The sequence below is a fragment of the Anolis carolinensis genome, unplaced genomic scaffold (genome assembly GCF_035594765.1).
Source record: "Anolis carolinensis isolate JA03-04 unplaced genomic scaffold, rAnoCar3.1.pri scaffold_15, whole genome shotgun sequence".
NCBI classification, from domain to species: domain Eukaryota; kingdom Metazoa; phylum Chordata; class Lepidosauria; order Squamata; family Dactyloidae; genus Anolis; species Anolis carolinensis.
Window position 1 is genome coordinate 763,238 of NW_026943826.1, and position 26,930 is coordinate 790,167.

Here is a 26,930-nt window from a genome sequence, read left to right on the forward strand (position 1 = left end):
CAAGACGAGGCGAAGGAAACGGCCGAGCGCGCCGCTGATTGGCTCCCCGCTCGGCGGCGGCAGGGGGGCGTGGCGTCCGGGAGGTGCTCGCGGGGCTCCCATTGGCTCCTTCGCCTCCCGTCGGCCCCGCCTCTTCCGGCCCGTTCGCAGAGCCGTCTTTCGCTGGCGTCGTCGTCGTCGTCGCGGTTTCGGCCTCTGCCTCGGCTCCGTCTTCCGTCTGCGCCGCCGTCGAGAGAGGGAGGCCGGTTGCGGGGAGGGTGAGTGAGTGCCCGGAGGCGGTGAGTGGCAGGGGGCGGGGCTATCCTAATATTACGCAAATACGCCTGGCTGGCTTGCCTGAGGCCCGTGTAGGCACGCCCACCTGGGACCTGCCAATCACCTGCCCTAGCCCCGCCCCTAGTAGGCCTCACTATAACTGCCAGCCGTATTGGTATTACGACGTTGCTATATTGTAGTTTGCCATTTATTTTATATTATTGATTTATACTATTATTATTTAAAGTGGATATTGTATTACGCTATTACTTTTATGTTATTGTTCCTGCTTTTATATTACCATTACAATAACTTAAAGTGCACATTATATTGTACTATTATTATTATATTGTTATTGTTTTTATGTTGTTATTATCATAATTATTATTTAAAGTGCTTAGACTTTTGTTTGCCCCCCCTCCGTTATTGTTATATTGTTATTGATGTTGCTATTATTATTTTTACTATTACTTTTATATTATCATTGTTTGTGTATTATAAGTATCATTACTGGGTTGCTGTGAGTCTTTCGGGCTGTGTAGCCATGTTCCAGAAGCATTCTCTCCTGACGTTTCGTCCACATAATAATAATAACTATAACTGGCTCTTTTCCCCAGTAACATGCTATGCTTATATGTGTGTGTGTGTATATATATATATATATATACACACACACACACACAATAGAGTCTCACTTATCCAACATTAATGGGCCGGCAGAATGTTGGATAAGCGAATATTTATTTATTATTTATTACAATATTTATATCCCGCCCTTCTCACCCAACAGGGGACTCAGGGCGGCTTACAATAAAACAGACATATAAAAACAGTACAATACACTATAAATCAGTTAAAAAATTAACTTACATATAACATTCATAAAATGCATTTATAAAATATAGATAGGCGTGTACAAGTTTAAAAGACTGGGTCTGTCAATTGAGTTCCAGTATACATAATAGTAATTAATGCTGCTGATTCTTATTCGAAAGCCTGGCCCCACAACCAAGTTTTTACCTTCCTACGGAAGGATAGGAGGGAGGGAGCCTGCCTGACTTCAATGGGGAGGGCGTTCCATAGGCGGGGAGCCACTACTGAAAAGGCCCTGTCTCTCGTCCCCGCCAGCCGCACCTGTGAGGCTGACGGGACCGCGAGCAGGGCCTCATCCGACGATCTTAAGCTTCGAGGTGGGTCATAGCGGGAGACACGTTCGGACAGATAAGCTGGATATGTTGGATAATAAAGAGGGATTAAGGAAAAGTCTATTAAACATCAAATTAGGTTATGATTTTACAAATTAAGCACCAAAACATCATGTTATACAACAAATTTGACAGAAAAAGTAGTTCAATACACGGTAATGCTATGTAGTAATTACTGTATTTACAAATTTAGCACCAAAATATCATGATATATTGAAAACATTGACTACAAAATTGCGTTGGATAATCCAGAATGTTGGATAAGCGAATGTTGGATAAGTGAGACTCTACTGTGTATATCTATATATATAATACAATAATATATAGATAATATAATAATATAATATTGTATATACATATATTGATAATATTGTGATGTAATACAATATAATAGTACTAATAATACAATGTAATGATGCTAATTATATATAATATATTACATGTAATGTATTATATATAACTAACATCATTACATTGATACTAACAATATTACAGTATAGTGGTATAGTACAATATAGTAATATATAATGCTAATATTGTTCTATGCTAAAAATGTAATTTATTATATGTACATATAAATTGTAAGCCACTCTGTGTCCCCTTCGGGGTAAGAAGGGCGGAATATAAATGTCCCAAATAAATAAATAAAATAACTTTTTTTTTATATTCCACTTTCATCTTGCCAAAGGGACTCAGGGCGGCATACATGGGGACAAGCCCGATCCAACGAAGATTAAAACCAGATGTGGATTAACACATATCTCAGTAAGATCAACGATATTACAAGAAGGCAATAACATAAAAAGCATCATAACATAATATAACATAATAACATAAAATAGCCAATAGTCTGAGCAGCAATGGGTCCTGAAATTCAGGGGGAAGGGAACTGCAGTAGAATTTTAGAACAGGGCTGGTGGACAAAAATACAAGGGCCAATAATAAAAGAACAGTATCAGTTTAAAACACTAAACCCTTAGGAGGAAGGACCAGGGATAATGTACGGGAACTGCTGGTAGATATAGTTGGGCGTCAAATATCTCATGAACTGCTTAATCAAAAGCACAACAGAACATCCACGTGTTTAGCTCTTTCCGGAACGTGGACAATGTGGGTGCATATTTAATCTCCCTGGGGAGAGAGTTCCAGAGCTGGGGTGGGGGGGGGCACCACAGAGAAGACCCTCCCTTGTCCCCACCAAATATGCTTGAGATGGAGGTGGGAGCGAAAGAAAGGCCTGCAGATCTTAGAGCCTGTGTGGGTTCGTAAGGAAAGATGCAGTCTATGGCAGGCATCCTCAGAGGTTGTGAGGTCTGTTGGATACGATGCAAGTGGGGTTTATAGATCTATGCAATGATGTCCAGGGTGGGAGAAAGAAAGAATTCTTGTCATTGAATAGCCTTGCAGCATCAAAGCTTGACTGCTTCCTGCCTGGGGGAATCCTTTGTGTTAGCTGGCCCTGCATGTTTCCTATCTGGAATTGTTGCTCTTTATTTACTGTCCTTATTTTAGAGTTTTTTAGTACTGGAAGCAGCCAGGCTTTGAAGCTGCAGGGCCATTCAATGCTAATCAGGCTGGCCAATTGCAACATTCACACTTGCCTCAGGCAGACAAAGAGTTATTTCTCCCATCCTTGTCATTATTCCACAGATCTATACCATCATAAATGTGAAAATGTGTATGTGGCAGAGGTGTCCGCTTACACAGATAGCCTCCGGCCTCCCCAAATAACCCACAGTGCTGGGGAGCCACCAAAGCCCTCCCTCCAAGGACATTGCAGGTTACAGCGAGCTCCCAGGGTTCCTTTTTCTCTCAATTGGTGTGAAATTTACATGACCCTGCCCACTGCCTCTCCCTTATCCCTTTCTTGTTCTTTTCTATGGCACACAACAACTATGGAACATACTCGAGAGAGAGGGTTGGGGAGAATTCGCCATGATTTATTGAAGTTGTTGGGACTGGGATGTATAGTTCACCTGCAGTCTAAGAGCACTCTGAACCCCACCAATGATGGACCTGGAACTAACTTGGTACACAGACCCAACATGGCCAAATTTGCATACTGGTGGGGTTTGGGGGTGATTAACCTTGACATCCAGGAGTTATAATTCACCCATATTCAGAGACCACTGAATCCATCTGATGATGAATCTGGACCAAGCTTGGCACACGCATTCAACATGGCCAACTGGGAATACTGGTGGACTTTAGGGATGATTGACCTTTAACTCTGGGAGTTATAGTTCACCTGTACCCCATCACCCCTCTGAACCCCACCAATGACGGATTTGGACTAAACTTGTCACACAGAACAACTTTGCATACAGGTGGGGTCTGGGTGGGTGATTAACATTGGCATCACGGAGTCATATAGTTCACCTGTATTCACAGAACACTGAATCCAGCAAGTGACGGATCTGGACTAAATTTGGCACACAGACCTGAGATGACCAACTGTGAATACTGACAAGTTTGTGGAGAATTGGCCCAGGTTTTTTGGGAATTGTAGTTCACCCACATCATTATGCATTTTCTAACGGGAGCATTAATAAAAAAACAACAGAAAAAACTGAGTTTTTTTCTAAGAAATAACGTAACATATGACCAAAATAAGGCCCCTTACAAATAACCTGCTAGTATAGCTAAATAACAAGCTAGTATAGCTAAAAACCCCACTTCATAAACCCTGCCTGTCTAGTTTCCAACAGACTTCACAACTCTGAGGATGCCTGCCATAGATGTGGGCGAAATGTCATGAGAGAATGCTTCTGGAACATGGCCAGACACCCTGGAATAGTCACAGCAACCCAGTGATTCTGGCCATGAAAGCCTTCGACAATGCATATTATATTTTACTATTGCTTTTATATTATTATTGTTTCTGCTTTTGTGTTACCATTATTATTATTATTTAAAGTGCGTATTGTATCTTACTCTTTTATATTATCTTTGTTTTTATATTGTTATTATTATTATCATTATTATTTACAGTGCTTAGACCTTTGTTTGCCTCCTATGTTATATTGTTATTGATGTTGCTGTATTATATCTTACTATTACTTTTATAGTATTATTGTTTTATATTATTATTATTATTATCATAATAATTATAATAATCATTATTTTAAAGTGCTTAGACCTTTGTTTCTCTCTCCTTTGGAGCTCCCTTGGCCACTTCCTCCCATTCTCCTATTGTCCTCTGTTACTTTTATAATATTACTGGTGTTGCTCTATTATATTTTACTATTGTTTTCATATTGTTTTTGTTATTGTTATTATTTAAAGTGCTTAGACCTTTGGGTCTCCCTCGGCCACTTCCTCCCACTCTCCTTTTGCCGGGAGACATGGCAAAAGCTGGCATTGAAATGCACGTGTCGCTCTTAAAGGTGCCACATTGTTTTTATAGCCAAGACTGTCTCTTTCTGTATGCTGGGTGGGGGTTACGCTCCCTTCGAGACCGTGGGCATTAATGGTGGCGAAGGATTCCTCCCAAGAAGGCTTGGCCCACGTTGCTGTGGAAACACTTCAGTGACCGTGGCTCAAGGGGAAGGTGTCCCTTGCGAAGCCTGAGGGCACGCTGCCTGGGCTGAGGAATTAGCCCAGTTTGTCGCCACGCAAACTGCCACAGGTCAGTGCTGAGAGTTGCAAACGGTGAAGCCCCGGCTCTCTTGAGTATCCTTTTGGGGGTTTAAAACTGGATATAAATAATGATGATGATGATGGGCAAAGAAGGCTTTGCAAGGCTGTGTCCGGCCACTGCAGCATCAAGCAGTGGTGGCCAAGCTGCATGTTTCTGTAACGGAGATGCACCCTGTTCCTGGGGTGATGAAGTCAGCTGCACCCAAACCCATATCTGTGTCGCCCCTTGAGTTTTCATGGGCCAGATATGTGGCGTGTGCTTTGGAATTGCAGGCATGAGTGAGGCAAGTGTTTCCGCTTATTCCCAGGCCCCAAAGTCCCGAGCTTCAGTGCTGCTTTCTCTTTGGAGAGGGCCCCATAGGGAGATGAAGCAGAGTGTAAATCAATATATATCCTAATGCTTTTATGTCAAGCCACTTTGAGTCACTTTTGGGGAGATAAAGCAGCGTATAAATAAATAGAATAATAGGGATATCCTCATCCCAGGAGACAGGTGGGTCCTGAAGAAGCACCTCCAATGCTCTTGTGAGAGTTCCCTCTCCGCCTCCAGCCCCGTTAGAAAGGTGTTCTGCACATAGCAAGGCTTTTATTTTTTGGAGAATATAACCCTTTGGGTTTCGAAGTGGTGGGAAGAGCAGCTGTCCCCACTTCCTCCCGTTGGAGGCCTCCCCTCTCCCTTTAGGCCCATAAGAATGCGGGGAATGTGCCCTGCCTGGCGTCTTCCCTCCCGCCTCTCTCCAGCCAAGTGTTTCCCATTAACAAGGCCTCCCTTGGCTCTCTGGGACCCTGGGGGAAGTGGCCCAGAGTGGCCTTTGTCACGTTTCAGGGGCTGCCCCAAAGGAGACCCCCTTTCACTACTGCTTGTCCTTTGTGCTTGTTGGGCGCTGCTTGTGGGGGCAGGAAAGGGGACAATGACGATGCAAATAACATTGATAACCCAGGAACGGAAACCATAGTGTCTCATAGCATTGTATCTACACATATGCTTCAAACTCATCTGTGGAGGTCATGGGCCACATTGAGCCATGGTCTGGATGTCCTTTGGGGTGTCTCCTGTCCTATGCAAGTTAAAGTTGTTTCCTGCCATGACTTCTGACAGCCAATTCAAATTGATTACGTTGAGTTGTTTTCCCTTTTGTTTTCCTCCCGCAGGTTCCCTCTCTAGGGATGTAGATGTGAAGTTTTCTTTCCGTTTTGTTTTGTTTCCTCTTTTTCTCCTTCCCTCCCCCCTTCCCTTTTGTTCACACCAAGTCTTTTCTGCACTTCAGGTTGTTAGGAAGTCTTCCTTCCCCCCCTTGAGGTTAAAAACCTGGGGGCTCCAAAAAGTGTTAACCCTCCCGTTGGGGGCTAGAGATTAATTTAAAATGGCGACCGATCTGTCCGACGCTGATCCCGGCGCAGGCCGTAAGGCGCTTCCACTCTTAACGGGAGCTCCCCCGGACAAGTTGAGCGAGGTAGGGGCCGACCCTTCCCCGGGTGCTGGCCCTCGGACTGCGGCTCCTGAGGGCCACGCTCCTCTCTTCCTCCCCTGCTTCTCGGAGTCCCTGCGCCTCTCTCTCGGTGTCCTTTGAGCCCCAGCGGAAGCAGGAAGCTGGACACTGCGTGCCTGCGCTCTCTCTCTGGCTCTCTGGCGTGAGCCTGGGGCGCTTACTTGCAGGGCTGGCCTTGAGCGGCCCGCGGCGGTGGTGGTGGTGGTGGTGGTGGGGCCTTCTCTTTGGATGGGGAGCCGCGGCCCCCCTGCCTCCCCCTGACCCCCAGCCGCCCTGCCTCCCTCCCCCTTCTCTCTCCTCCAGGCCCTTGAAGACGGCACCATGCCAATCCGCCGGGCTGTGAACGCCTCTGCGCGGGAAACACCTCCCAAGAGCAAGCCAGCCGAAGGCGAGGAGGCCAAGCCAGGTAAAGGCCTCCGGATGTTCTTCTGTTCCCGACACTCATTCTCAGGGGCCGGCTCTTATCCACTGGAGAGTCAGGGGGAGTTGGGGCCGAGGCAGGGACTCATTCCCACCTTCCAAACCAGCACTCACACCGCTGCACCTTTATTCATTTATTTAATAAAATAATAATAAAACTTTATTTATACCCCGCCACCAGGGCCGTAGCCAGAAAAAAAATTCGGGAGGGGTTTTGAAAATTTCGGGGGGGGGGGGTTTAACCCCTAGCACACACTCCTCCCCGCTACAAACCTGTCAATATCTGCTTGAGATAGTGCCTGGAGGGACTCTTAATGTTTTGTGTCTCATAGACTTAGCATGGGGATTTGGTTAACCAGTTAAAATTCATGAGTAAACCAGGGTTTTTTTATAACCTGAAAAATTTCGGGGGGGGGGGGGGTTGAACCCCTAAAACCACTCCTTTGCTACAGGCCTGCCCGCCACCATCTCTCCATGGGGACTCGGGGCGGCTCACATGGGGCAAGGCCCAACTAGCACAATTTACAAAAACAACAGCATAAAAACATTAAACAATATACCAAAAATAGTAAAAGACAGTAAAACAATAAAACAAGAGTTAATACAGCAGTAAATCAGCCACCAAGTACAATTCAGTCGACTTCATTGGTGGGGGGGACTGCAGCAACAATATAAAATAACATCATCAGTTAAAATACCAGAATAAAAGCGACCTGATAAAATTCAGGATAGAGTTATAGTGCCAACTGAGGCTGGTCATCCAGTGACTGTCTCACCAAAGGCCAACCTAAACATCCAGGTCTTCAGCTGTTTCCTGAAGGAGGATAGAGAGGGCGGCAACCTAATCTCCCTGGGGAGGGCGTTCCAGAGCCGGGGGGCCACGGCCAAGAAGGCTCCCTCTCTCGTCCCCACCAGTCGTAACTGTGAGGAAGATGGAAGCGAGAGGAGGGCCCCCCCCCAGAGGATCTTAGAGAGCGAGTAGGTTCATAGGGGCCTTTATTTGTTTATTTACTATGTATCTACCTCACTGTTTGTTGGGTGAGTGGGCTTATTAACAAAAGACCATCCCCATAAATGCACAGCAGGGTAACATATTAGCAGCAGCATGACCCAGCACCAGTGGCCAAAAGTGATCAAAAGAACAAAAACACAGAGACACATGCCTTTGGAGGCATTTTTAATAGCAAAATATTATGGTTGCACTATTTACAAAAACAAGGTTTCCATAACAGGAATAAAGTTCTTTATATTTCCTTCTTTGCTTCCATGCTGGGCTTCTTTCTCATGCAGATAAACAGCTTCGCTCTCACAGAGCCTCTTCTCAGACCAAACTTAAGGAGCTTCACACATGAGCTTTACAGGATATTTTCACCTACCAAGTGCCTAGACCAGGCATGGGCCAACTTTGGCCTTCCCTCCAGGGCTCGGGCTGTGGCGCAGGCTGGAGAGCAGCTGCAATCAATCACTGCAATGAATCACTCTGACCAGGAGGTCATGAGTTCGAGGCCCCCCCGAAGCCTATGTTTGTTTGTCTTTGTTCTATGTTAAAAGGCATCAAATGTTTGCCTATATGTGTAATGTGATCCGCCCTGAGTCCCCTTCGGGGTGAGAAAGAAGGGCGGGATATAAATGCTGTAAATAAATAAATAATAATAAATTTTGGACTTCAGTTCCCACAATTCCTAGCAACCGGTAGGAAATGAAGTCCAAAACACCTAGAGAGAAGGCTGAAGTTGAGCCATGCCTGGTCTAGGCACTTTGTTTATGAAAATACCCCATTTGAATGATATCTGACATTGTAGCTAAGACATTGTCGCTAAGGAGCTCCCAGTGACGCAGCGGGTTATACCGCTGAGTTGCTGAACTTGCTGACTGAAAGGTTGGTGGTTTGAATTTTGGGGAGCGGGATGAGCTCCTTCTGTTAGCCCCAGCTTCCAACAATCTAGCAGTTCGAAAACATGCAAATGTGGGTAGATCAATAGATACCACTCTGGCGGGAAGGTATGCTGCTCCATGCAGGCATGCCAGTGGCCACATGAGCTTTGAGGTGTCTACGGACAACGCTGGCTCTTCAGCTTAGAAACGAAGATGAGCCCCAAAGTCGGGCACGACTGAACCTAAAGTCAGGGGAAAACCTTTAGCTTTACTAGCTAAACCTTTGCCTGTCGCCTCCTTCTGTCCTGCTTCCTTAGATCCTGATGCCAGTTCAGAGGAATCTGCCTCAACTGTGGAGGAGCAGGAGAGCGAGGCTCTGCCTCCGGCCGTCACGGCCACGGCAGCCGCTGCGGAGACAGAGCCCCCCAAGGAGCCCGAGGCCGAGGGAAAGGAGGAGGCCAAGCCCCCCGAGGAGGCCAAGAAGGAGTAAGGGGCATTCGCGGGTGCTTTCCCTGCATGAAGGTGGCCCAGGTGGTCTCTTCCCACCTTGTTGTTGTTGTTGTTGTTGAGTCTGGGTGGCCATCTGTCTGGAGGGCTTTGATTGTGCTTTTCCTGCACGGCAGATTGGGGGTGGACTAGGTGGCCCCTGTGGTATTTTCTCACATTATTATTACTACTATTATTATTATTATTATTACTGAGGCTGGGTGGCTGTCTGTTAGGAGGGCCTTGATTGTGCTTTGTGCTTTTCCTGCATGGGGAATGGACTAGGTGGCCCATGTGGTCTCTTCCCACCCTATTATTTATATTACTATTGTTGTTATTATTTATTGAGGCTGTAGGGCTTTGATTGTGCTTTTCCTGCATGGCAGATTGGGGGTAGACTAGATGGCCTATGTGGTCTCTGCCCACCCTGTTGTTGTTGAGGTTGGGTGGCCATCTGTTAGGAGGGCTTTGATGGTGCTTTTCCTGCCTGGCAGATTGGGGGTGGACTAGGTGGCCCCTGTGGTATTTTCTCACATTATTATTACTACTATTATTATTATTATTATTACTGAGGCTGGGTGGCTGTCTGTTAGGAGGGCCTTGATTGTGCTTTGTGCTTTTCCTGCATGGGGAATGGACTAGGTGGCCCATGTGGTCTCTTCCCACCCTATTATTTATATTACTATTGTTGTTATTATTTATTGAGGCTGTAGGGCTTTGATTGTGCTTTTCCTGCATGGCAGATTGGGGGTAGACTAGATGGCCTATGTGGTCTCTGCCCACCCTGTTGTTGTTGAGGTTGGGTGGCCATCTGTTAGGAGGGCTTTGATGGTGCTTTTCCTGCCTGGCAGATTGGGGGTGGACTAGGTGGCCCATGTGGTCTCTTCCCACTATCCTTCCAAGACTGTATGAGGAAAGCAGATGGGGAGGAGACGGCTGGGCTGCTTGTGACCCCCTTTCCCCTTCCAAGGGACAAAGACCCAGCTAAAGAAAAGGAGAAGAAGGTCAAGAAGACGATCCCGGCCTGGGCCACCCTCTCGGCCAACCAGCTGGCCCGAGCGCAGAAGCAGACCCACATGGCGGCCTCCTCCCGCCCCAAGATGGATGCCATTCTGATCGAGGCCATCAAGGTGAGGAGGGCGGGTGGGGGCTGAGAAACACCTCGCCCCGTCCCACGCCAGTGGCTCACGGCCGGGGTTTCCTCCCCCAGGCGTGCTTCCAGAAAGGCGGGGCCTCGGTGGTGGCCATCCGGAAGTACATCATCAACAAGTATCCGTCGCTGGAGCTGGAGCGGAGGGGCTTCCTCCTCAAGCAGGCCCTCAAGAGGGAGCTGGAGCGGGGCGCCATTCGGCAGGTGAGCAAGGCAGGCAGCCCTGAGGCGCTCTGGGAGGTTCTCTTCTTCCACAGAAGAAAGCACCAAGACACACGCTGGTAGATTCCAACAGGTTTTATTATACAGAATACCAGAACCTTCTCTTTGGCCCATTTATATAGGGGCTCTCACATACCAGAGGGTAATTGAGGTTTTATGGCCGGCCCGTTTTATGGCTGCCATCTGTTCTTTGTTAGCGCTTGCTCTGTGTCCGGAGATGTCAAAGATCAGAGATCATGACACAGAACAAAACTGGCCCTCCTGCTTCCTCTCCAGCAGGAAAGCAGGATAAGTTATTTTATTTTATTTTTATTTATTAAACTTGTATACCGCTACTCCCAGTTTGGCTCGGAGCGGTTTACGGAAATATATTAAAACAATACACTTAGCTTTGAAATACAATAAAAACAATAAAAGCAACAATAAAAACAGACATAGCCCCGAGTTTTTCACCCATTGAAAGCTTGTCGGAAGAGCAAGGTTTTGCAGGCTTTCCGAAAGGCAAGTTGTTTCTAACTTCTGTTCACTGAAGCTTCCTTTTTGCTGTCATTGATTCACTTTGTTTTTGAGACCTCTACAGACGTTCTGCGTTTTTGAAATTGTGCTGTTTTATTCTATGTTATATGTTTTGATAGTGGTCGTTGTTATCATTTCTATGGGATACTGTTTTTGTCCTCACGTACTGTTTTATGTTCTATGCTGCCTTTTGTAAGTCGCCCCGAGTCCCTTCGGGGAGATGGTGGCAGGATATACACAAAGTTTGATATTATCCTGACTATTCTTGCAGGTGAAAGGCAAAGGAGCCTCTGGGAGCTTTGTGGTGGGCCCAAACTCAGGGAAAACAGCCTCCAAATCCAGGGACCGGAAGGTAAGGCCGGCAAAGCCCTGCAAGTCCGGCGCTCAGCCATGTTTCCCATCATCCCCTGGGAAGCCCGTCACCCCCTCTGCCTTCTTTTACATCGATAATTTCGAATTCCATTTGGTCCACCCTATACTGATACCAGAGCCCCGGTGGCGAAGTGTGTTAAAGCACTGAGCTGCTAAACTTGCAGACCGAAAGGTCCCAGGTTCAAATCCCAGGAGCGGAATGAGCACCTGCTGTTAGCCCCAGCTCCTGCCAACCTAGCAATTAGAAAACATGCCAATGTGAGTAGATCAATAGGTACCGCTCCGTCAGGAAGGTAATGGCGCTCCATGCAGTCATGCCAGTGGCCACATGACCTTGGAGGTGTCTACGGACAACGCCGGCTCTTTGGCTTAGAAATGGAGATGAGCACCAACCCCCAGAAGCAGACATGACTGGACTTAACGTCAGGGGGAACCTTTACCTTTACCTATACTGATACCATTTGTTTACTGTCCACTTTGAGTTGTCTTTGCGTCCCAATACTATCACCGCTTGTGTGCACTCAATTATTTTGCTTCCTTTATTTCCCTGTAATTTCCCATTCCCCCTCTTTGTACCGAGACTGCCATTTCTTTTGTTATCCCCCAATGGATTCCTAATGCCGTTGCACTGTTTACAAAAACAAGGTTTCCATAACACAAATAAAGTTCTTTATACTTCTTTCTTTACTTCCACGCTGGGCTTCTTTCTCACGCAGATAAATAGCTTCGCTCTCACAGAGACTCCTCTGATACCAAACTTACACAGGAGCGTCACACAGCAGCCTTCACACTGGGGCTTTACACACAAGGCCAGGGGTCCCCAAACTTTTTAAACGGAGCCAGTTCACAGTCCCTCAGACCGTTGGAGGGCTGGACTATAGTTGAAAAAAAAAACCCTATAAACAAATTCCTATGCGCACTGCACATCTCTTATTTTGAAGTTAAAAAAAAGGGAAGAAATACAGCCTTAATGTTAATCATAATAATAATAAATCAAATCATGTTTTATTGATTAGCCCATCGGCTGTATCAAAACATAATAATAATAATAATAATAATAATAATAATAATAATAAAGAGGGTTGGAAGAGACACCTTGGGCCATCTTGTCCAACCCTCTTCTACCTTTGTGCACCAAAAGCACAAGCAAAGCACCCCAGCCTCAATGTTGTTAATAATAATAATAATCATCATCATCATCATACATCACACAGTCCTAAACGCCAGGGAAGTGTTCAACCTGTGATTTTGTAATACGAAATCCAGCATATGTATATATATGTGTGTGTGTGTGTGTGTATATATACACCCTGTTTCCCCAAAAATAAGACATCCCCCAAAAATAAGACCTAGCAGAGGTTTTGCTGAATTGCTAAATATAAGGCCACCCCCGAAAGTAAGACCTAGCAAAGTTTTTGTTTGGAAGCATGCTCGGCGCCCGCCAAACAAAACACCAGAACTTGCAGGATCGGTAAATGTACATACCAGTTGTACATGGAAATAATGGTAATAATATATTAAAATGTTATATTATTTATATTTATACAGTAGTAACAAGACATTCTTGACAGAAGTCATAGTTTGTCTGGTTTGGTTATGTTGGTTTGTGATGACAACTACTGTACAGTATATAATAAATGTTCATTTTTTTGTTCAACAATAAATGTGAATTCTTCTTCATGGAAAAATAAGACATCCCCTAAAAATAAGACCTAGCACATCTTTGGGAGCAAAAAATAATATAAGACACTGTCTTATTTTTGGGGAAACACGGTATATATATATATATCGTTTGCTGTGTTATACTGTGTCTTTATGTCAATAATAATGATAATAATAAAAAGGATTGGAAAAGACCCCTTGGGCCATTTAGTCCAACCCCCTTTTGCCTTTGTGCACCAAAAGCACTGGCAAAGCACCCCTTAATAAATTATTAATTAAATAATAATTAAAATACCATTATAAACACGCAAAGCTTTGGAAGGTGCTCAACAGGTGAAGGAGGAGGCGGGAAAGGTGGGGGAGGAGGGAGCCGCTGTCACGGGGGCCGGATAAATGGCTTTGATGGGCCGCATGTGGCCCCTGGGCCTTAGTTTGGGGACCCCTGCACAAGGCCTTCAGTCTGGGACTTATAGAATCATAGCATCATGGAAGAGACCTCATGGGCCATCCAGTCCAACCCCCTGCCTAGAAGCAGGAAGTCACATTCATAGCATTCATAGAATTCATAGAAATCACATTCTCTCACCGAAGCTCCTCACACAGAGGCTTACCATGTACTGAAGCATTCTCTCACAGTGAGGCATTCCTCATACTGAGGCCTACTTAGCTACAGGCACACCTACTTATATATTGAACTATAGCTTTTGCTGAGTCTGGACAAAACCATAGTCCCGGGTAATATGGAAGACTTTTCGAATGTTGCTCTGTGTCATAGGCTGTTCCCACAAAACAGCCTTTCTCACAGCCTTCCTGGGGATGCTGTGAGTTCTAATTCCGTTCTCCCTTCCGCTTCCCTCGCTGTTGCCCATTTGTCCTCCTCCTCGGCCTGTTCCCTTTTCCCGGCAAGTGTTTCTGTCTTCCAGAAGAACTCCTCGGCCTCGGCTCCGGAGCCGCAGGTGAAGCTGGAGGACGTGCTGCCCTTGGCCTTCACCCGCCTCTGCGAGCCCAAGGAGGCCTCCTACAGCCTGATCAAGAAGTACGTCTCCCAGTACTACCCCAAGCTCAAGGTGGACGTCAGGTCAGTGGGCGCCTCTTCCTCTCCTTTTGTGTGTGTGTGGGGGGGGGGGGGCGCCAGGGCTTCTGCTCTCAGCCCTCGAGAAGCGCCTGGAGGCGGCGTTTCCATAGAGATCTGCCCATGGAGAACTTCACCCCGTTCTTGGCAGGCAGTCGGGGACTCGGGAGCTTCCTCTGCCCACGCACCCCAGGAAAGTGCCTTTAATCCCGTCCTTCCTTCCTGCCTTGCTTTAGACCCCAGTTGCTGAAGAATGCCTTACAGAGGGCTGTCGAGAAGGGCCAGCTGGAGCAGATCACCGGCAAAGGAGCTTCCGGCACTTTCCAGGTGAGGCAGGAGCCCGCTCCACTTGTGCTCACTCTCCCTTTTCATCCTGTCTGCTCTGCCTGAACATGATGGAGCATCCCATCGTCAACACCTTCGTTGGCCACAACGTTGTCGAGCCTGGGAACTATTTTATTTATTATTTATTTGCGACGCTTATATTTATTTATTTATTTACAGTATTTATATTCCGCCCTTCTTTCTCACGCCGAAGGGGACTCAGGGCGGATCACATGACACATATAGGCAAACATTCAATGCCTTTTAACATAGAACAAGGACAAGACAAACATAGGCTCCGAGCGGGCCTCGAACCCATGACCTCCTGGTCAGAGTGATTCATTGCAGCTGGCTTGCTCTCCAGCCTGCGCCACAGCCCGGGCCCAGCCCTGCCCTTCTCACCCCAAAGGGGACTCAGGGCGGCTCCCATGGGTGGCATCTGTATTTGTTTACAGTATTTATATTCCGCCCTTCTTTCTCACCCTGACGGGGACTCGGGGCGGATCACAATGCCCATATACATAGCAAACATTCAGTGCCATTAGACATACAGACAGGCAATTTAACATTTCCCATCTTCTGGCTTCATGGGGCCGGGCTGTGGCGCAGGCTAGTGAGCAGCCTGCTGCAATAAATAACTCTGACCATGAGGTCATGAGTTCGAGGCCAGCCTGTGGCGGGGTGAGCACCCGTCAATTAAAAAATAAAAAAAAAAATAGCCCCTGCTTGTTGCTGACCTAGCAACCCAAAAGATAGTTGCATCTGTCAAGTAGGAAATAATGTGGGGAGGCAAATTTAACTAATTTACGATGTTGGAATGAGGAATTGCCGTCACGGTGGATGATGAAGCAGCTGCTCCCCCCTGTGGCCAGAATCGAACATTCCTTCAGGAGAAGGTTAAATTGCCTCTGGATCTGTCTCTGTCTGTGTATATGGGCATTGAATGTTTGCTCTCTATATATATAATGTGATCTTCCCTGAGTCCCCTGTAAATAAATAAAGGGGATGCTTGATTCTGGCCACAGGGGGAGCTGCTGCTTCATCATCCACTGTGACACTGTGTCCTTGGTGGAGTACTTCCTTATGGCGACGTTAATTAGTTAAATTAGCCTCCCCGCACAAAGCGGTACCTAAATTTTCTACTTGATAGATGCAACTAGCTTTCGGGTTGCTTAGGTCAACAACGAGCAAGGCTATTTTAATGGTGAGGGGCTCAATCCGAGCCAGGCTGGCTGCAAACTCATAACCTCTTGGTCATCTATTATCTTATTGTATTATGATATACTGGTAGTGATCCTGCCAGTTGTGTAAGCCGTCCTGAGTCCCCTCGGGGGAAAATGGCGGGGTAGAAATATCGGAAATAAATAAATAAATAGTGATTTATTGCAGCTGACTACTAACCAGCTGCGCCACAGCCCAACCATTCCCAAGAAGGAAGAGACAAAATAAGAGAGGTAAAAGATATGGATGAAAAGAAATACCGGCAGACCTCTGGCTGAAGAATATTTTGAAAAAGGAAATTAAGTTAGAGATTTATAAATAGAAAGGATATGGATGGAAAAAAGGGAAAGAGTGTCTATTCTCTGGGCAATTGAAGCATGCACAAGAAGCAGAAGGAAAATAACGGAAGCCTAATGAACCCCCCCCCCCAATGTCTCGCATACCCAGCCCTTTTCCCCTCCTATAAAGTTTTTACCCCTATTGTATAAAAATCATTTAAAAAGAGTGTTGTTGTTGTTGTGTGTCCCTCGCAGCTGAAGAGGTCCGGGGAGAAGCCTCTGCTGGGCGGGAGCCTGATGGAGGACGCCATCCTGTCGGCCATCGCGGCCATGAACGAGCCCAAGACCTGCTCCACCACCGCCCTGAAGAAGTACGTCCTGGAGAAGCACCCGGGCACCAACGCCAGCTTCCAGGGTGAGCAAGCCCTCCCTTCCCGCTCCCACCCAGTCTCTGGGCACAGAGAGATCCCCGGGGAAATGAACGACAATCACAACCTTATTGCAGGGGTCCCCAAACTAAGGCCCGGGGGCCGGATGCGGCCCTCCAAGGTGATTGACCTGGCCCCCGCCCTCAGTTTTAGACTTAGGCTTGAAGTCACACAACAACAACAATCCTACTTAACTTGACTATCTCATTGGGCAGAAGCAGGCCCACACTTCCCATTGAAATCCTGATAGGTTTATGTTGGATAAAATTGTTTTTATTTTTAAATATTGTATTGTTCATTCATTTAATAATATTGTGCTATGGTAATAATATAATATATGGTGTATACATATAATATTGATAATAATATAATGTAATCTATATATATAAAAGAGTGATGGCATCACGGCAGCGGACAAAACAACAAAAGTAAACACCCCCCAACCTCGAAAATTGACAGAACCACCCCTCATCCATGCCTCTAGGTTGATACAACAAAAAGAAAAGAAAAATAAAGTCCTAATTAGAGGGAGAGGAATAATTGTTTTTATCCAATTGCTGCCAGTTACAAGGCTAAGCTCCGCCCACTTGGTCTCCTAGCAACCCACTCAGCCCAGTGTTAATAAAATAATGATAAAAAAATAAATACAAATAATACAATAAAAAATTATAAAAAACACTAAAATAATTAATACAATAAAATACTATAAAAATGACTAAAAATAATACAACAAAATAATACAATATAATAAATAAAAAAGATAAGTGACAATAAAATTAATTTTAAAAAAAATACAAATAACGTCAAATAAAAATTCCACAACAAGTTTTAACCGATACCACCACCACTTTGCCACAGCAACGCGTGGCCGGGCACAGCTAGTACAATATAATACTTATTTATTTATATATTATAGTATTTCTACTCCGCCCTTCTCACCCAGTAGGGAACTCAGGGCGGCTGTTAATAATAATACAATGTAATAATATTGTATAATATAATAATATTAATTATATATTATATATTAAATGTAATATTACTAATAATAATATGGTATAGTGGTATAGTACAATATAGTAATATATAATGCTAATATTGTGCTATGCTAATAATATAATATATTGTATGTACATACAACTTGTAAGCTGCTGAGTCCCCTTCGAGGTGAGAGAGGGTGGAGTATAAATGTAGCAAATAAATAAATGATTGTTGTTGGGGGTTTTTTTGTACTACAAATAAGACATGTGCAGTGTGCATAGGAATTTGTTCATTTTTTTTTTCAAATGATAATTCGGCCCCTCAACAATCTGAGGGACCATGAACCGGCCCTCTGCTTTAAAAGTTTGAGGACCCCTGCCTTATTGAAAAGGAAGAATGATGTCCTGTCCGTTGGGCAAATGTGAATCGTTGTTGAACATGTGGAGAGCACCTTTTGAAAACCATGACCTTGTTAGAAGTCTGAACAAGCGATATTCAGAAGCAGTCATGTCATGGCACACAGCTCAGCTGTTAGACTGAAGAACCATATCTTTGAACTGCCAAGGACAAAGACAGGCCCCTACGAAAATATATCTTTTTTAAAAAAAATTGTTTTTATTCATTTATTAATCCAAATGTGTACAAGCTCACATTTTCCTCATTCTACAATATCTCAAACACATCACATTGCATACAATCCGGCAACCAAAAAAAAAAAAAATCAAGGACATCCCCAAGCATATTTCCCATCAGTCTTTTAAGTTTTCCATTACAACTTCACTATACATCTCTCCACTACACACCCTTCATCTACCTATACATATTTTATTTTCAATATTATTATTATTAATTTATAATTCAAAATGTATAAGTATGCATTCTTTCCTCATTTTACAGTATCCCATACATATCACATTATATGCAATCCAACAATAAAGAAAAATCAGAATCCAACATCTTTATGCATATTTCTTATCAGTTTTAGACTTTTCCATTACAACTTAAATACATATCTCTCTATTACATCCTTTTATCTATTTATTTATCTAAGTCTTTGAAAAATAACATATCTTGTTTACTTACAAACATCTTGGATGAATTCACCATACAGGCAAATTTCCTGTTGGCTGCCTATTAGCTACCGAGCACGACCCAAAGTGCTGGCTTTATCCTTAAACGGCTTATGTGACGTGTTTAATAATAATGTTTAATGTTTTAGTGTGTGTGGTGGTGGTGGGGGGGGGGGTCAACTTTGATGTTTTATATTGTTTTTTCACCAAGGGCAGTGAATTGTTGTCAACTCTGTGAAGCGCCCCGAGTCCCCTCCGGGGTTGAGAAGGGCGGTATATAAATGCCACAAATAAATAAAAAGTTCAGTTATAGATAGGACTGGTTGTGCCCGGCCACTCGTTGCTGTGGCATAGTCTGTTGGCATGGAAAATAAAGTAATGAGAAGCAGCCAGGCTTTGAAGCTGCAAGGCTATTCGGTGCTAATCAAGCTAGCTAGCGAAGGGGTTTATATATCTGTGGAATGTCCATGGTGGTAGAAAGAACTCTTGTCTGCTTGAGGCAGATGTGAATGTTGGAATTGATCTCCTTGATTAGCATTGCATAGCTTTGCAGCTTCAAGGTCTGGTTGCTTACTGTCTGGGGGAATCCTGTATTGGGAGGTGTTTGCTGGCTCTGATTGTTCCCTGTCTGGAATTCCCATTTTGGGCTTTCCAGGTGTTTTGGACTTCTAACAGCTCAGATTATATGATACATATATGCTATACTATATGTATGTGTGTGTGTATGTATACATATACTATTCCAGACAGGAAACATGGGCCAACTTGGGCCCTCCAGGTGGTTTGGACTTTAACTCCCACAATTCCTAGCCTACCATTTGTTAGGAATTGTGGGAGTTGTCCATTCTTGCTTATTTGTTTAGGTTTTTTTGAGAGGAGGTCATACCTTGGATGTGTTGGTATATTGTGGCCAAATTTGGTGGAATTTGCTCCAGTGGTTTTTTGTTAACTCAGTCCTACAAACTGACAGTACATTTTTATATACAGTAGAGTCTCACTTATCCAACGTTCTGGATTATCCAAGCCATTTTTGTAGTCAATGTTTTCAATACATCGTGATACTTTGGTGCTAAATTCGTAAATACATTAATTACAACATAACATTACTGCATATTGAACTGCTTTTTCTGTCAAATGTGTTGTATAACATGATGTTTTGGTGCTTGATTTGTAAAATCATAACCTAATTTGATGTTTAATAGGCTTTTCCTTAATCCCTCCTTAATATCCAAGATATTCACTTATAATAATAATATAATAATTTTATTTTTGTACCCCGCCACCATCTCCCCAGAGGGACTCGGGGCGGCTTACAGATATAAAACCAACATACAGTAATATCAAATACAAAACACACAAATAAATTTAAAATGCATGAAAAAATCACAATCATTATAAAACACACGAAAAACACCGCAATAAAAACATAAAATGAGCTAGGCAAAGTGCACTGAGTGGAACTTGTAAACAAGAAGGAAGTTAAGGTGCTACAAAGTCATGGGAAGAGCCTTAAACTGGGGTGAACACTGAGGCTACGTCAAGGAGTTAACCAGCAGGTACAACTGGTCCAAGCTTCTGCTGGCCCGTTTAGCTTGGATAAGTGAGACTCTACTGTATATACAGTAGATGGAGTTCTCTGTGTGTTGAGTACACAGGGTATCATTCTTAATCAATAAAATCCATAGTCTTTAGGTATAGTTGTACTCACGGAGGTTCGTAAGTCATAATTCTCTACTGAAGTCTAAACAGCAACATGCATCCACCTCCACTGAGGTCTGGACACGTACGTGCATCCACCTCCACCGAGGTGTAAAACAGACTTAACTCATTGAAATCCATAATCAGACAGGATACAAAATGGAGTCCTGTGTCTGAACATGCTCAGTACAATCACATGTCTTATAACTCTTCCCACACCAAAGAGGTACATTCAAACTGGCAAATCAACATACACATAGAATACAGTTTAGCCAATATCTACATTAACAAATAAAAAGTGAAAGGCTTGAGAGGTTCTGGTTCTGCCTCCCAGAAGCTCGGGATGAAAGGAGTGAACCCTAATGATCGGTGCGGCTCCATTCGGCTCCATTCCCTCTGCAGGCGCATAAAGCCAGGCGTTGGCAGGAACAAAGGCCTCGGAGGAAGCCCTGCCTTGAATGATTCAGGCAGGCTGCGCTCCCTCCCTCCCTCCCCCCCTCCCTCCCTCGCAGAAGGCCTGCTCCCTCTCCGCGGCCCGTGGGCTGCTGTTCCGAACACAGCCCCTCCTCCCGGCCCTTGTCAGGGACTCGCTCACGAGGAGGCAAAGCCTGTGTTGTGGGCTCCTGAATGGTGGAAAGAAGCCCTTTCTGCTCTCAGAACGAGAAGCAGGGAGAGCAAGGCAGCCACTGGGCTCCGTCGTGCACTTCAACCTTGGTTTAGGTTGAATTTTAAAACCCACAAATGTTGCAGGGAGAGTCGTAATAAATAATAATAAATCTTTATTTGTACCCCGCCGTCATCTCCCCAGGGGGACTCACAAGAGTGCCGCATCTGAACCACAATACACAGTGTACAAGTACACAAATATAAAATACATAAGTATAAAAGTAACATTGTACATAAAATCTGTTGGGCGAGTGGGCTTATTAACAAAAGACCCTCCACATAAACATAAAGGAGAGTAACGTATTAGCAGCTGTGTGACCCAGCACCAGTAGCCAAAGTACAGTAGAGTTTGTACTGTTTCACAAAACCACAAGTCAAACACTTCCCAAGTGTTTAGGACTGTGTGATGTATTTTTGGATGATGCGTGCAGATCCCAGCAGGGTGGCCTTTTGCAGTTGGCAGATCGTGATTACTTGCATTATATTCCTGTATTTATTATCATTATTATTACATGTATTATTTTTCTCTATTATTATTATTATTATTATGACACAGCAAACAAGATAGTTATGCTGGATTTTGTTTCACAAAATCCCAAGTCGAACACTTCCCAAGTGTCTAGGACTGTGTGATGTATTTTCGGATGATGCGTGCAGATCCCAGTAGGGTGGCCTTTTGCAGTTGGTAGATCGTAATTTTGTCAATGTCTATTGTTTCCAAATGCCGGCTGAGATCTTTTGGCACGGCACCCAGTGTGCCCATCACCACTGGGACCACCTGCACTGGTTTCTGCCAGAGTCTTTGAAGTTCAGTCTTGAGGTCCTGATAGCGGCTGAGTTTTTCCTGTTGTTTTCCGTCAATGCGACTGTCACCTGGGATGGCAACATCCATGATCCAAACCTTGTTCTTTTCCACAACTGTGATGTCTGGTGTGTTGTGTTCCAGAACTTTGTCAGTCTGGATTCGGAAGTCCCACCGTATCTTTGCGTGTTCATTTTCCAATACTTTTGCAGGTTTGTGATCCCACCAGTTCTTTGCTGCTGGGAGGTGGGACTTGAGGCATAAGTTCCAATGAATCATTTGGGCCATATAGTTGTGCCTCTGTTTGTAGTCTGTCTGTGCGATTTTCTTACAACAGCTGAGGATATGATCAATGGTTTCGTCTGTTTCCTTGCACAGTCTGCATTTTAATTTAATAATAATAATAATAATAATAAAATAGTGTGGTTGCATTTTTTGCAAGAACAAGGTTTCCATGACACAAATGCAGTTCTTTATACTTCCTTCTTGGCTTCTTTCCCATGAGGATAAACAGCTTCGCTCTCACCGAGCCTCCTCTCACACCAAACTTAAGCAGGAGGTTCACACACAGCAGCCTTCACCCTGGAGCTTCTCTCACGGAGGCCTCCCTCCTCCTGAGGCCTTTCCACACATATTATGCGCGAGTGTCCCTAACGCCCTCTTTCTCCCTTGTTGTTCCCCCGGCAGTCCACCTCCTGAAGAGGACCCTCCAGAAGTGCGAGAAGTTTGGCTGGATGGAGCAGATCTCCGGGAAGGGCTTCAGCGGGACCTTCCAGCTGTGCTTCCCCTACTACCCCAGGTCCGGGGCTGACGGGGAACGTTCTGGGGTGGGGAAGGGGCAGCCGGGGGTGGGGTGGGGGTGTGTGTGTGGAGTGCCATTCACGAGGCCTCTGAACCGCCCTCTTTCCTCCCACCCGCACAGCCCTGGGGTTCTCTTCCCAGAGAAACAGAAAGCGGCTCAAGATTCGGAGGAAGAAGAGTCCGAGGAGGAGGAGGAGGAGTCTGAAGCCTCCGAGGAAGAGGAAGAAGAATCGGAGGAGGAGGACGAGCCGCCACCAAAGAAAAGGTATTGGATGGAGGAGGCAATATGAGCCTTTCTGGCCCCGGTCGTATTGGAAATAACCGGGCACACATCCCTTTGGAAATGAATGGCAGTCATAACCTTGTTGAAAAGTTTAAAATGATGTCCTATCCATTTGGCAAATGTGGGCTGGGCTGTGGCGCAGCTGGCTAGTAACCAGCTGCAATAAATCACTACTGACCGAGAGGTCATGAGTTCGAAGCCCGGGTCGGGTTAAGCCTCCGACCATTAAATAGCCCGGCTTGCTGTTGACCTATGCAGCCCCGAAAGACAGTTGCATCTGTCAAGTAGGGAAATTTAGGTACGCTTTATGCAGGAGGCTAATTTGACTAATTTACAACACCATAAAACTGCCAGCAAAACACGAAGAAAGGAATGAGGAAGTACAGCCACTAGTGGACAGTGAAGCAACAGCTCCCCCTGTGGCCGGAATTGTGAAGCTGGAAAAATGTTAAATGCCTCTGTGTCTGTCTATATATGTTGTTTGTCTGTTGGCATTGAATGTTTGCTATATATGTGTTCATTGTAATCCGCCAAGTCCCCTTCGGGGTGAGAAAGAAGGGTGGAATATAAATACTGTAAATAAATAAATGAATGAATGAATCTCCATGAACATGTGGAGACCACCTTTTGAAATCCACTAGTCAAGAAAAGCATGAGCTTGTTAGAAGTCAACCCTTTGAAGAAGTGATATTCATAAGCATTTGTGTAATGGCACACAGGGAACTCAGCTGTTAGACTCAAGAAACATGTCTTTGAACGGCCAAGGACAAAAACACGCCACTACAAAAATAGTTTCGGCACATTTTGCACTTTGCCTGGGTTCTATGAATTACTCTCCTGTGTTAATATGGTATGTTTTATGTTGATTTTAACGATTGTTTTTACTGTAATTGATGTTTTTATTGGATAATTGTTTTATTGCTGTGTTTTGATATTTGATATTTGATTGTTTTATCGGGCAAGGCGCCATGTAAGCCGCCCCGAGTCCCTTCGGGGAGATGGGGCGGGGTATAAAAAAAAAGTTGTTGTTGTTGTTGTTATTATTATTATTATTATTATTATAGATTTGGTTAGAGGATGGTTGTTTCTTTGAAGTTGACGTTGTTGTTTGAAAGATTGATTTCCAATAGGTGGAGGCTCAACTGACCGACCCTCTTTGTCTTCCCTGGACAGGATGCAGAAGCGGCCCCCTCCCAAGGCCCGGAACCGGCCCCCCGCCCTGGCCAAGCGGCGAGAGCGCAAGCCCAAGCCCCGCAAAGGCCCGCCGGCCCCCCGGGGGAAGGCCAGGCCCACCGCCAAGACCCCGGCCAAGGCCGCCGCCCCCGCCCCCAAGGCCAAGCCGGGCAAGGCAAAAGCCCCCAAGGCCAAGAAGGCCCCCCCGCCGCCACCCCCCCCCTCCGGCCCGCCCCGCCCCCAAGAGCCTCTCGGGCAAGGGCCCCTCGGCCAAGAAGAAGCCCCCGCCGGCCGTGAGCCCCAAGAAAGACCTGAAGCCCCCCGCCAAGGGCAAGAAGGGCAAGCCCTCCCTGCGGAAGTCCCTGCGCGCCCGGAAGTAGGCCACCCGCCGCGCCACCCGACACCAGTCTCTCTGGCGCTTTGGCCTCCCCCCTCCTCCCCCCCTTCTTCCCTCCCCCCCCCCTCCCCCCAACCCTCCTCCCATCGAACCAGAAACCTAGGACTGTTCTTTGAGAAGCAAAACAAACAAACAAAACAAAAAAGGAGCAATCTGTACAGGGTGCATCTTGGAATTTTGGCTATTAAAAAAAGCTGGTTGTGGAGATTTTATTTTACGCTGAGACTTTATTTTTTTTTTACATATTTCTAGCACGCGGGATCGGGCCCCTGGGAAGAAAGACGGGTGTTCAGTTCCACGCCAGAAACAGGCTCCGACACAAGTGAAAGCAAATTTAAAAAAGCTTTACTTCAGTCAAATTAAATATAATGCAATTTAGAAAACAAAGTACAATCTCCATGATAACCTTCAAGCAAACGCAAAGCAAAAGTCTTCACAGCAGATATCAAATAAAGCCTTTGATGTACAGGCTTACGCGTTGCAAACAACAGGAGGTTCTGATCTCTTTTTTCGATAGAGTTACGAGTTGGGTCGATACAGGGAATGCTGTGGATGTAGCGTACCTGGATTTCAGTAAGGCCTTCGACAAAGTCCCCCACGACCTTCTGGCAAACAAACTAGTAAAATGTGGGCTAGACAAAACTACGGTTAAGTGGATCTGTAATTGGCTAAGCGAACGAACCCAAAGGGTGATTCTCACCAATGCGTCGTCTTCATCATGGAAAGAAGTGACAAGTGGAGTGCCACAAGCAGGGCTCCGTCCTGGGCCCGGTTCTGTTCAACATCTTTATTAACGACTTAGACGAAGGGTTAGAAGGCACGATCATCAAGTTTGCAGACGACACAAAACTGGGAGGGAGAGCCAACACTCCAGAAGACAGGAGCAGAATTCAAAACGATCTTGACAGACTAGAGAGATGGGCCAAAACTAACAAAATGAAGTTCAACAGGGACAAATGCAAGATACTTCACTTCGGCAGAAAAAATGGAAATCAAAGAGACAGAATGGGGGACGATGCCTGGCTTGACAGCAGTGTGTGCGAAAAAGATCTTGGAGTCCTCGTGGGGAGGAAGGGGAACATGAGCCAGGAATGTGATGCGGCAGCTAAAAAAGCCAATAGGATTCTGTCCTGCATCAATAGGGGAATAACGTCTAGATCCAGGGAAGTCCTGCTCCCCCTTATTCTATTCTGCCTTGGTCAGACCACACCGGGAATCACACTGTGTCCAGTTTTGGGCACCGCAGATGAAGGGAGATGCTGACAAGCTGGAAAGCGTCCAGAGGAGGGCGACTAAAATGATGAAGGGTCTGGAGAACAAGCCCTATGAGGAGCGGCTTAAAGAGCTGGGCATGTTTAGCCTGCAGAAGAGAAGGCTGAGACGAGACATGATAGCCATGTACAAATATGTGAAGGGAAGTCATAAGGAAGAGGGAGCAAGCTTGTTTTCTGCTGCCCTGCAGACTAGGACGCAAGGGAACAAGGGCTTCAAACTACAGGAAAGGAAGGAGATTCCGTCTGGACATCAGGAAGAACTTCCTCACTGTGAGAAGGGCTGTTCACCAGTGGAACTCTCTTCCCCGGACTGTGGTGGAGGCTCCTTCTTTGGAGGCTTTTAAGCAGAGGCTGGATGGCCATCTGTCGGGGGTGCTTTGAATGCGATTTCCTGCTTCTTAGCGGGGGGTTGGACTAGATGGCCCTTGAGGTCTCTTCCAACTCTACTATTCTATGATTCTATGGTTTCAGAGATTCCACGCCAGACACAATGCTGGTAATGTCAAGATTTGGTTGAGACGAATCGCCTTCCTCAGCCTCAATTCCACTCCCGACAAATCAGGTCGTATGGGACAACCTTCAGACTCCTCCAGTTTCAGCTGTAACAGCGGCTTAAACTTTATTTACAACTTATGTACATAGCATGCCGACTATTTCAAAGACCGCTTCGGGAGTGCACGCACATTCCATCCTACTTTCATCTCAATCATGACATATATCCGTTTTCAAAGCGGAAACTCCCAACAACTACACGCTAGCAATTCATTTCCACTCTGCATTTAACCATTGCCCTACTGGATTACATACACACAGACACAGGCAGCTTTAAACTCTTAGCACAATTTCATACTACATTAATGCATTTGGCAACAGGTAACAGATTCTTGGAAGCAAGATGGTTGCAGCCAGCACTGGCCCCTGGCATGGCTGCTGATTTATAAAATTTTAAAAAATGAAGCCAGTGTCAGAGGAGGGTCTGGTTGCTGACGTAGAGCCAGGACGGATGCTTTTTGCTGAAATACACATTGGATGGAGGCCTGTTTTGGCTGTGATGCTTTGCCATTAGAAGAAGGGTCTGTGCTTACGCTGCCTTCCTACAATCTTTCTGTTGCTCTCGCTTATAATAATAATAATAATAATTTCACGGGGTTGGTGGTCTTGAGTGCAGCACTC

The 26,930-nt window shown here is 45.4% G+C and overlaps 1 protein-coding gene across 2 annotated transcripts; it reads left to right on the forward strand.

The window, feature by feature from the left end:
• The first annotated feature begins 1,977 nt into the window (after positions 1 to 1,977).
• On the forward strand, positions 1,978 to 24,971 carry hp1bp3 (heterochromatin protein 1 binding protein 3). 2 transcript variants are annotated; one of them, XM_062965765.1, is made up of 13 exons: positions 1,978 to 6,553; positions 6,893 to 6,995; positions 9,202 to 9,370; positions 10,341 to 10,500; positions 10,581 to 10,724; positions 11,530 to 11,610; positions 14,216 to 14,370; positions 14,601 to 14,691; positions 16,443 to 16,602; positions 22,517 to 22,628; positions 22,752 to 22,895; positions 24,087 to 24,256; positions 24,309 to 24,466. In XM_062965765.1, exons 1-13 carry the CDS (start codon positions 6,464 to 6,466, stop codon positions 24,464 to 24,466), a joined length of 1,737 nt encoding a protein of 578 aa, XP_062821835.1. In that variant the 5' UTR covers positions 1,978 to 6,463. The 2 variants fall into 2 exon arrangements, with proteins under 2 accessions (XP_062821835.1, XP_062821834.1); XM_062965764.1 differs by lacking the exons at positions 24,087 to 24,256; positions 24,309 to 24,466 and adding an exon at positions 24,736 to 24,971.
• The last annotated feature ends 1,959 nt before the right edge of the window (positions 24,972 to 26,930 follow it).

What these genes read in the sequence shown, in the direction of transcription:
- hp1bp3 (XM_062965765.1), top strand. Translation starts at nt 6,464, where the DNA reads ATGGCGACCGATCTGTCCGACGCTGATCCCGGCGCAGGCCGTAAGGCG. An exon ending in CCCCGGACAAGTTGAGCGAG is followed by an intron (nt 6,554 to 6,892) that starts GTAGGGGCCGAC and finishes TCTCTCCTCCAG; the next exon opens with GCCCTTGAAGACGGCACCAT. An exon ending in GAGCCGCCACCAAAGAAAAG is followed by an intron (nt 22,896 to 24,086) that starts GTATTGGATGGA and finishes TTCCCTGGACAG; the next exon opens with GATGCAGAAGCGGCCCCCTC.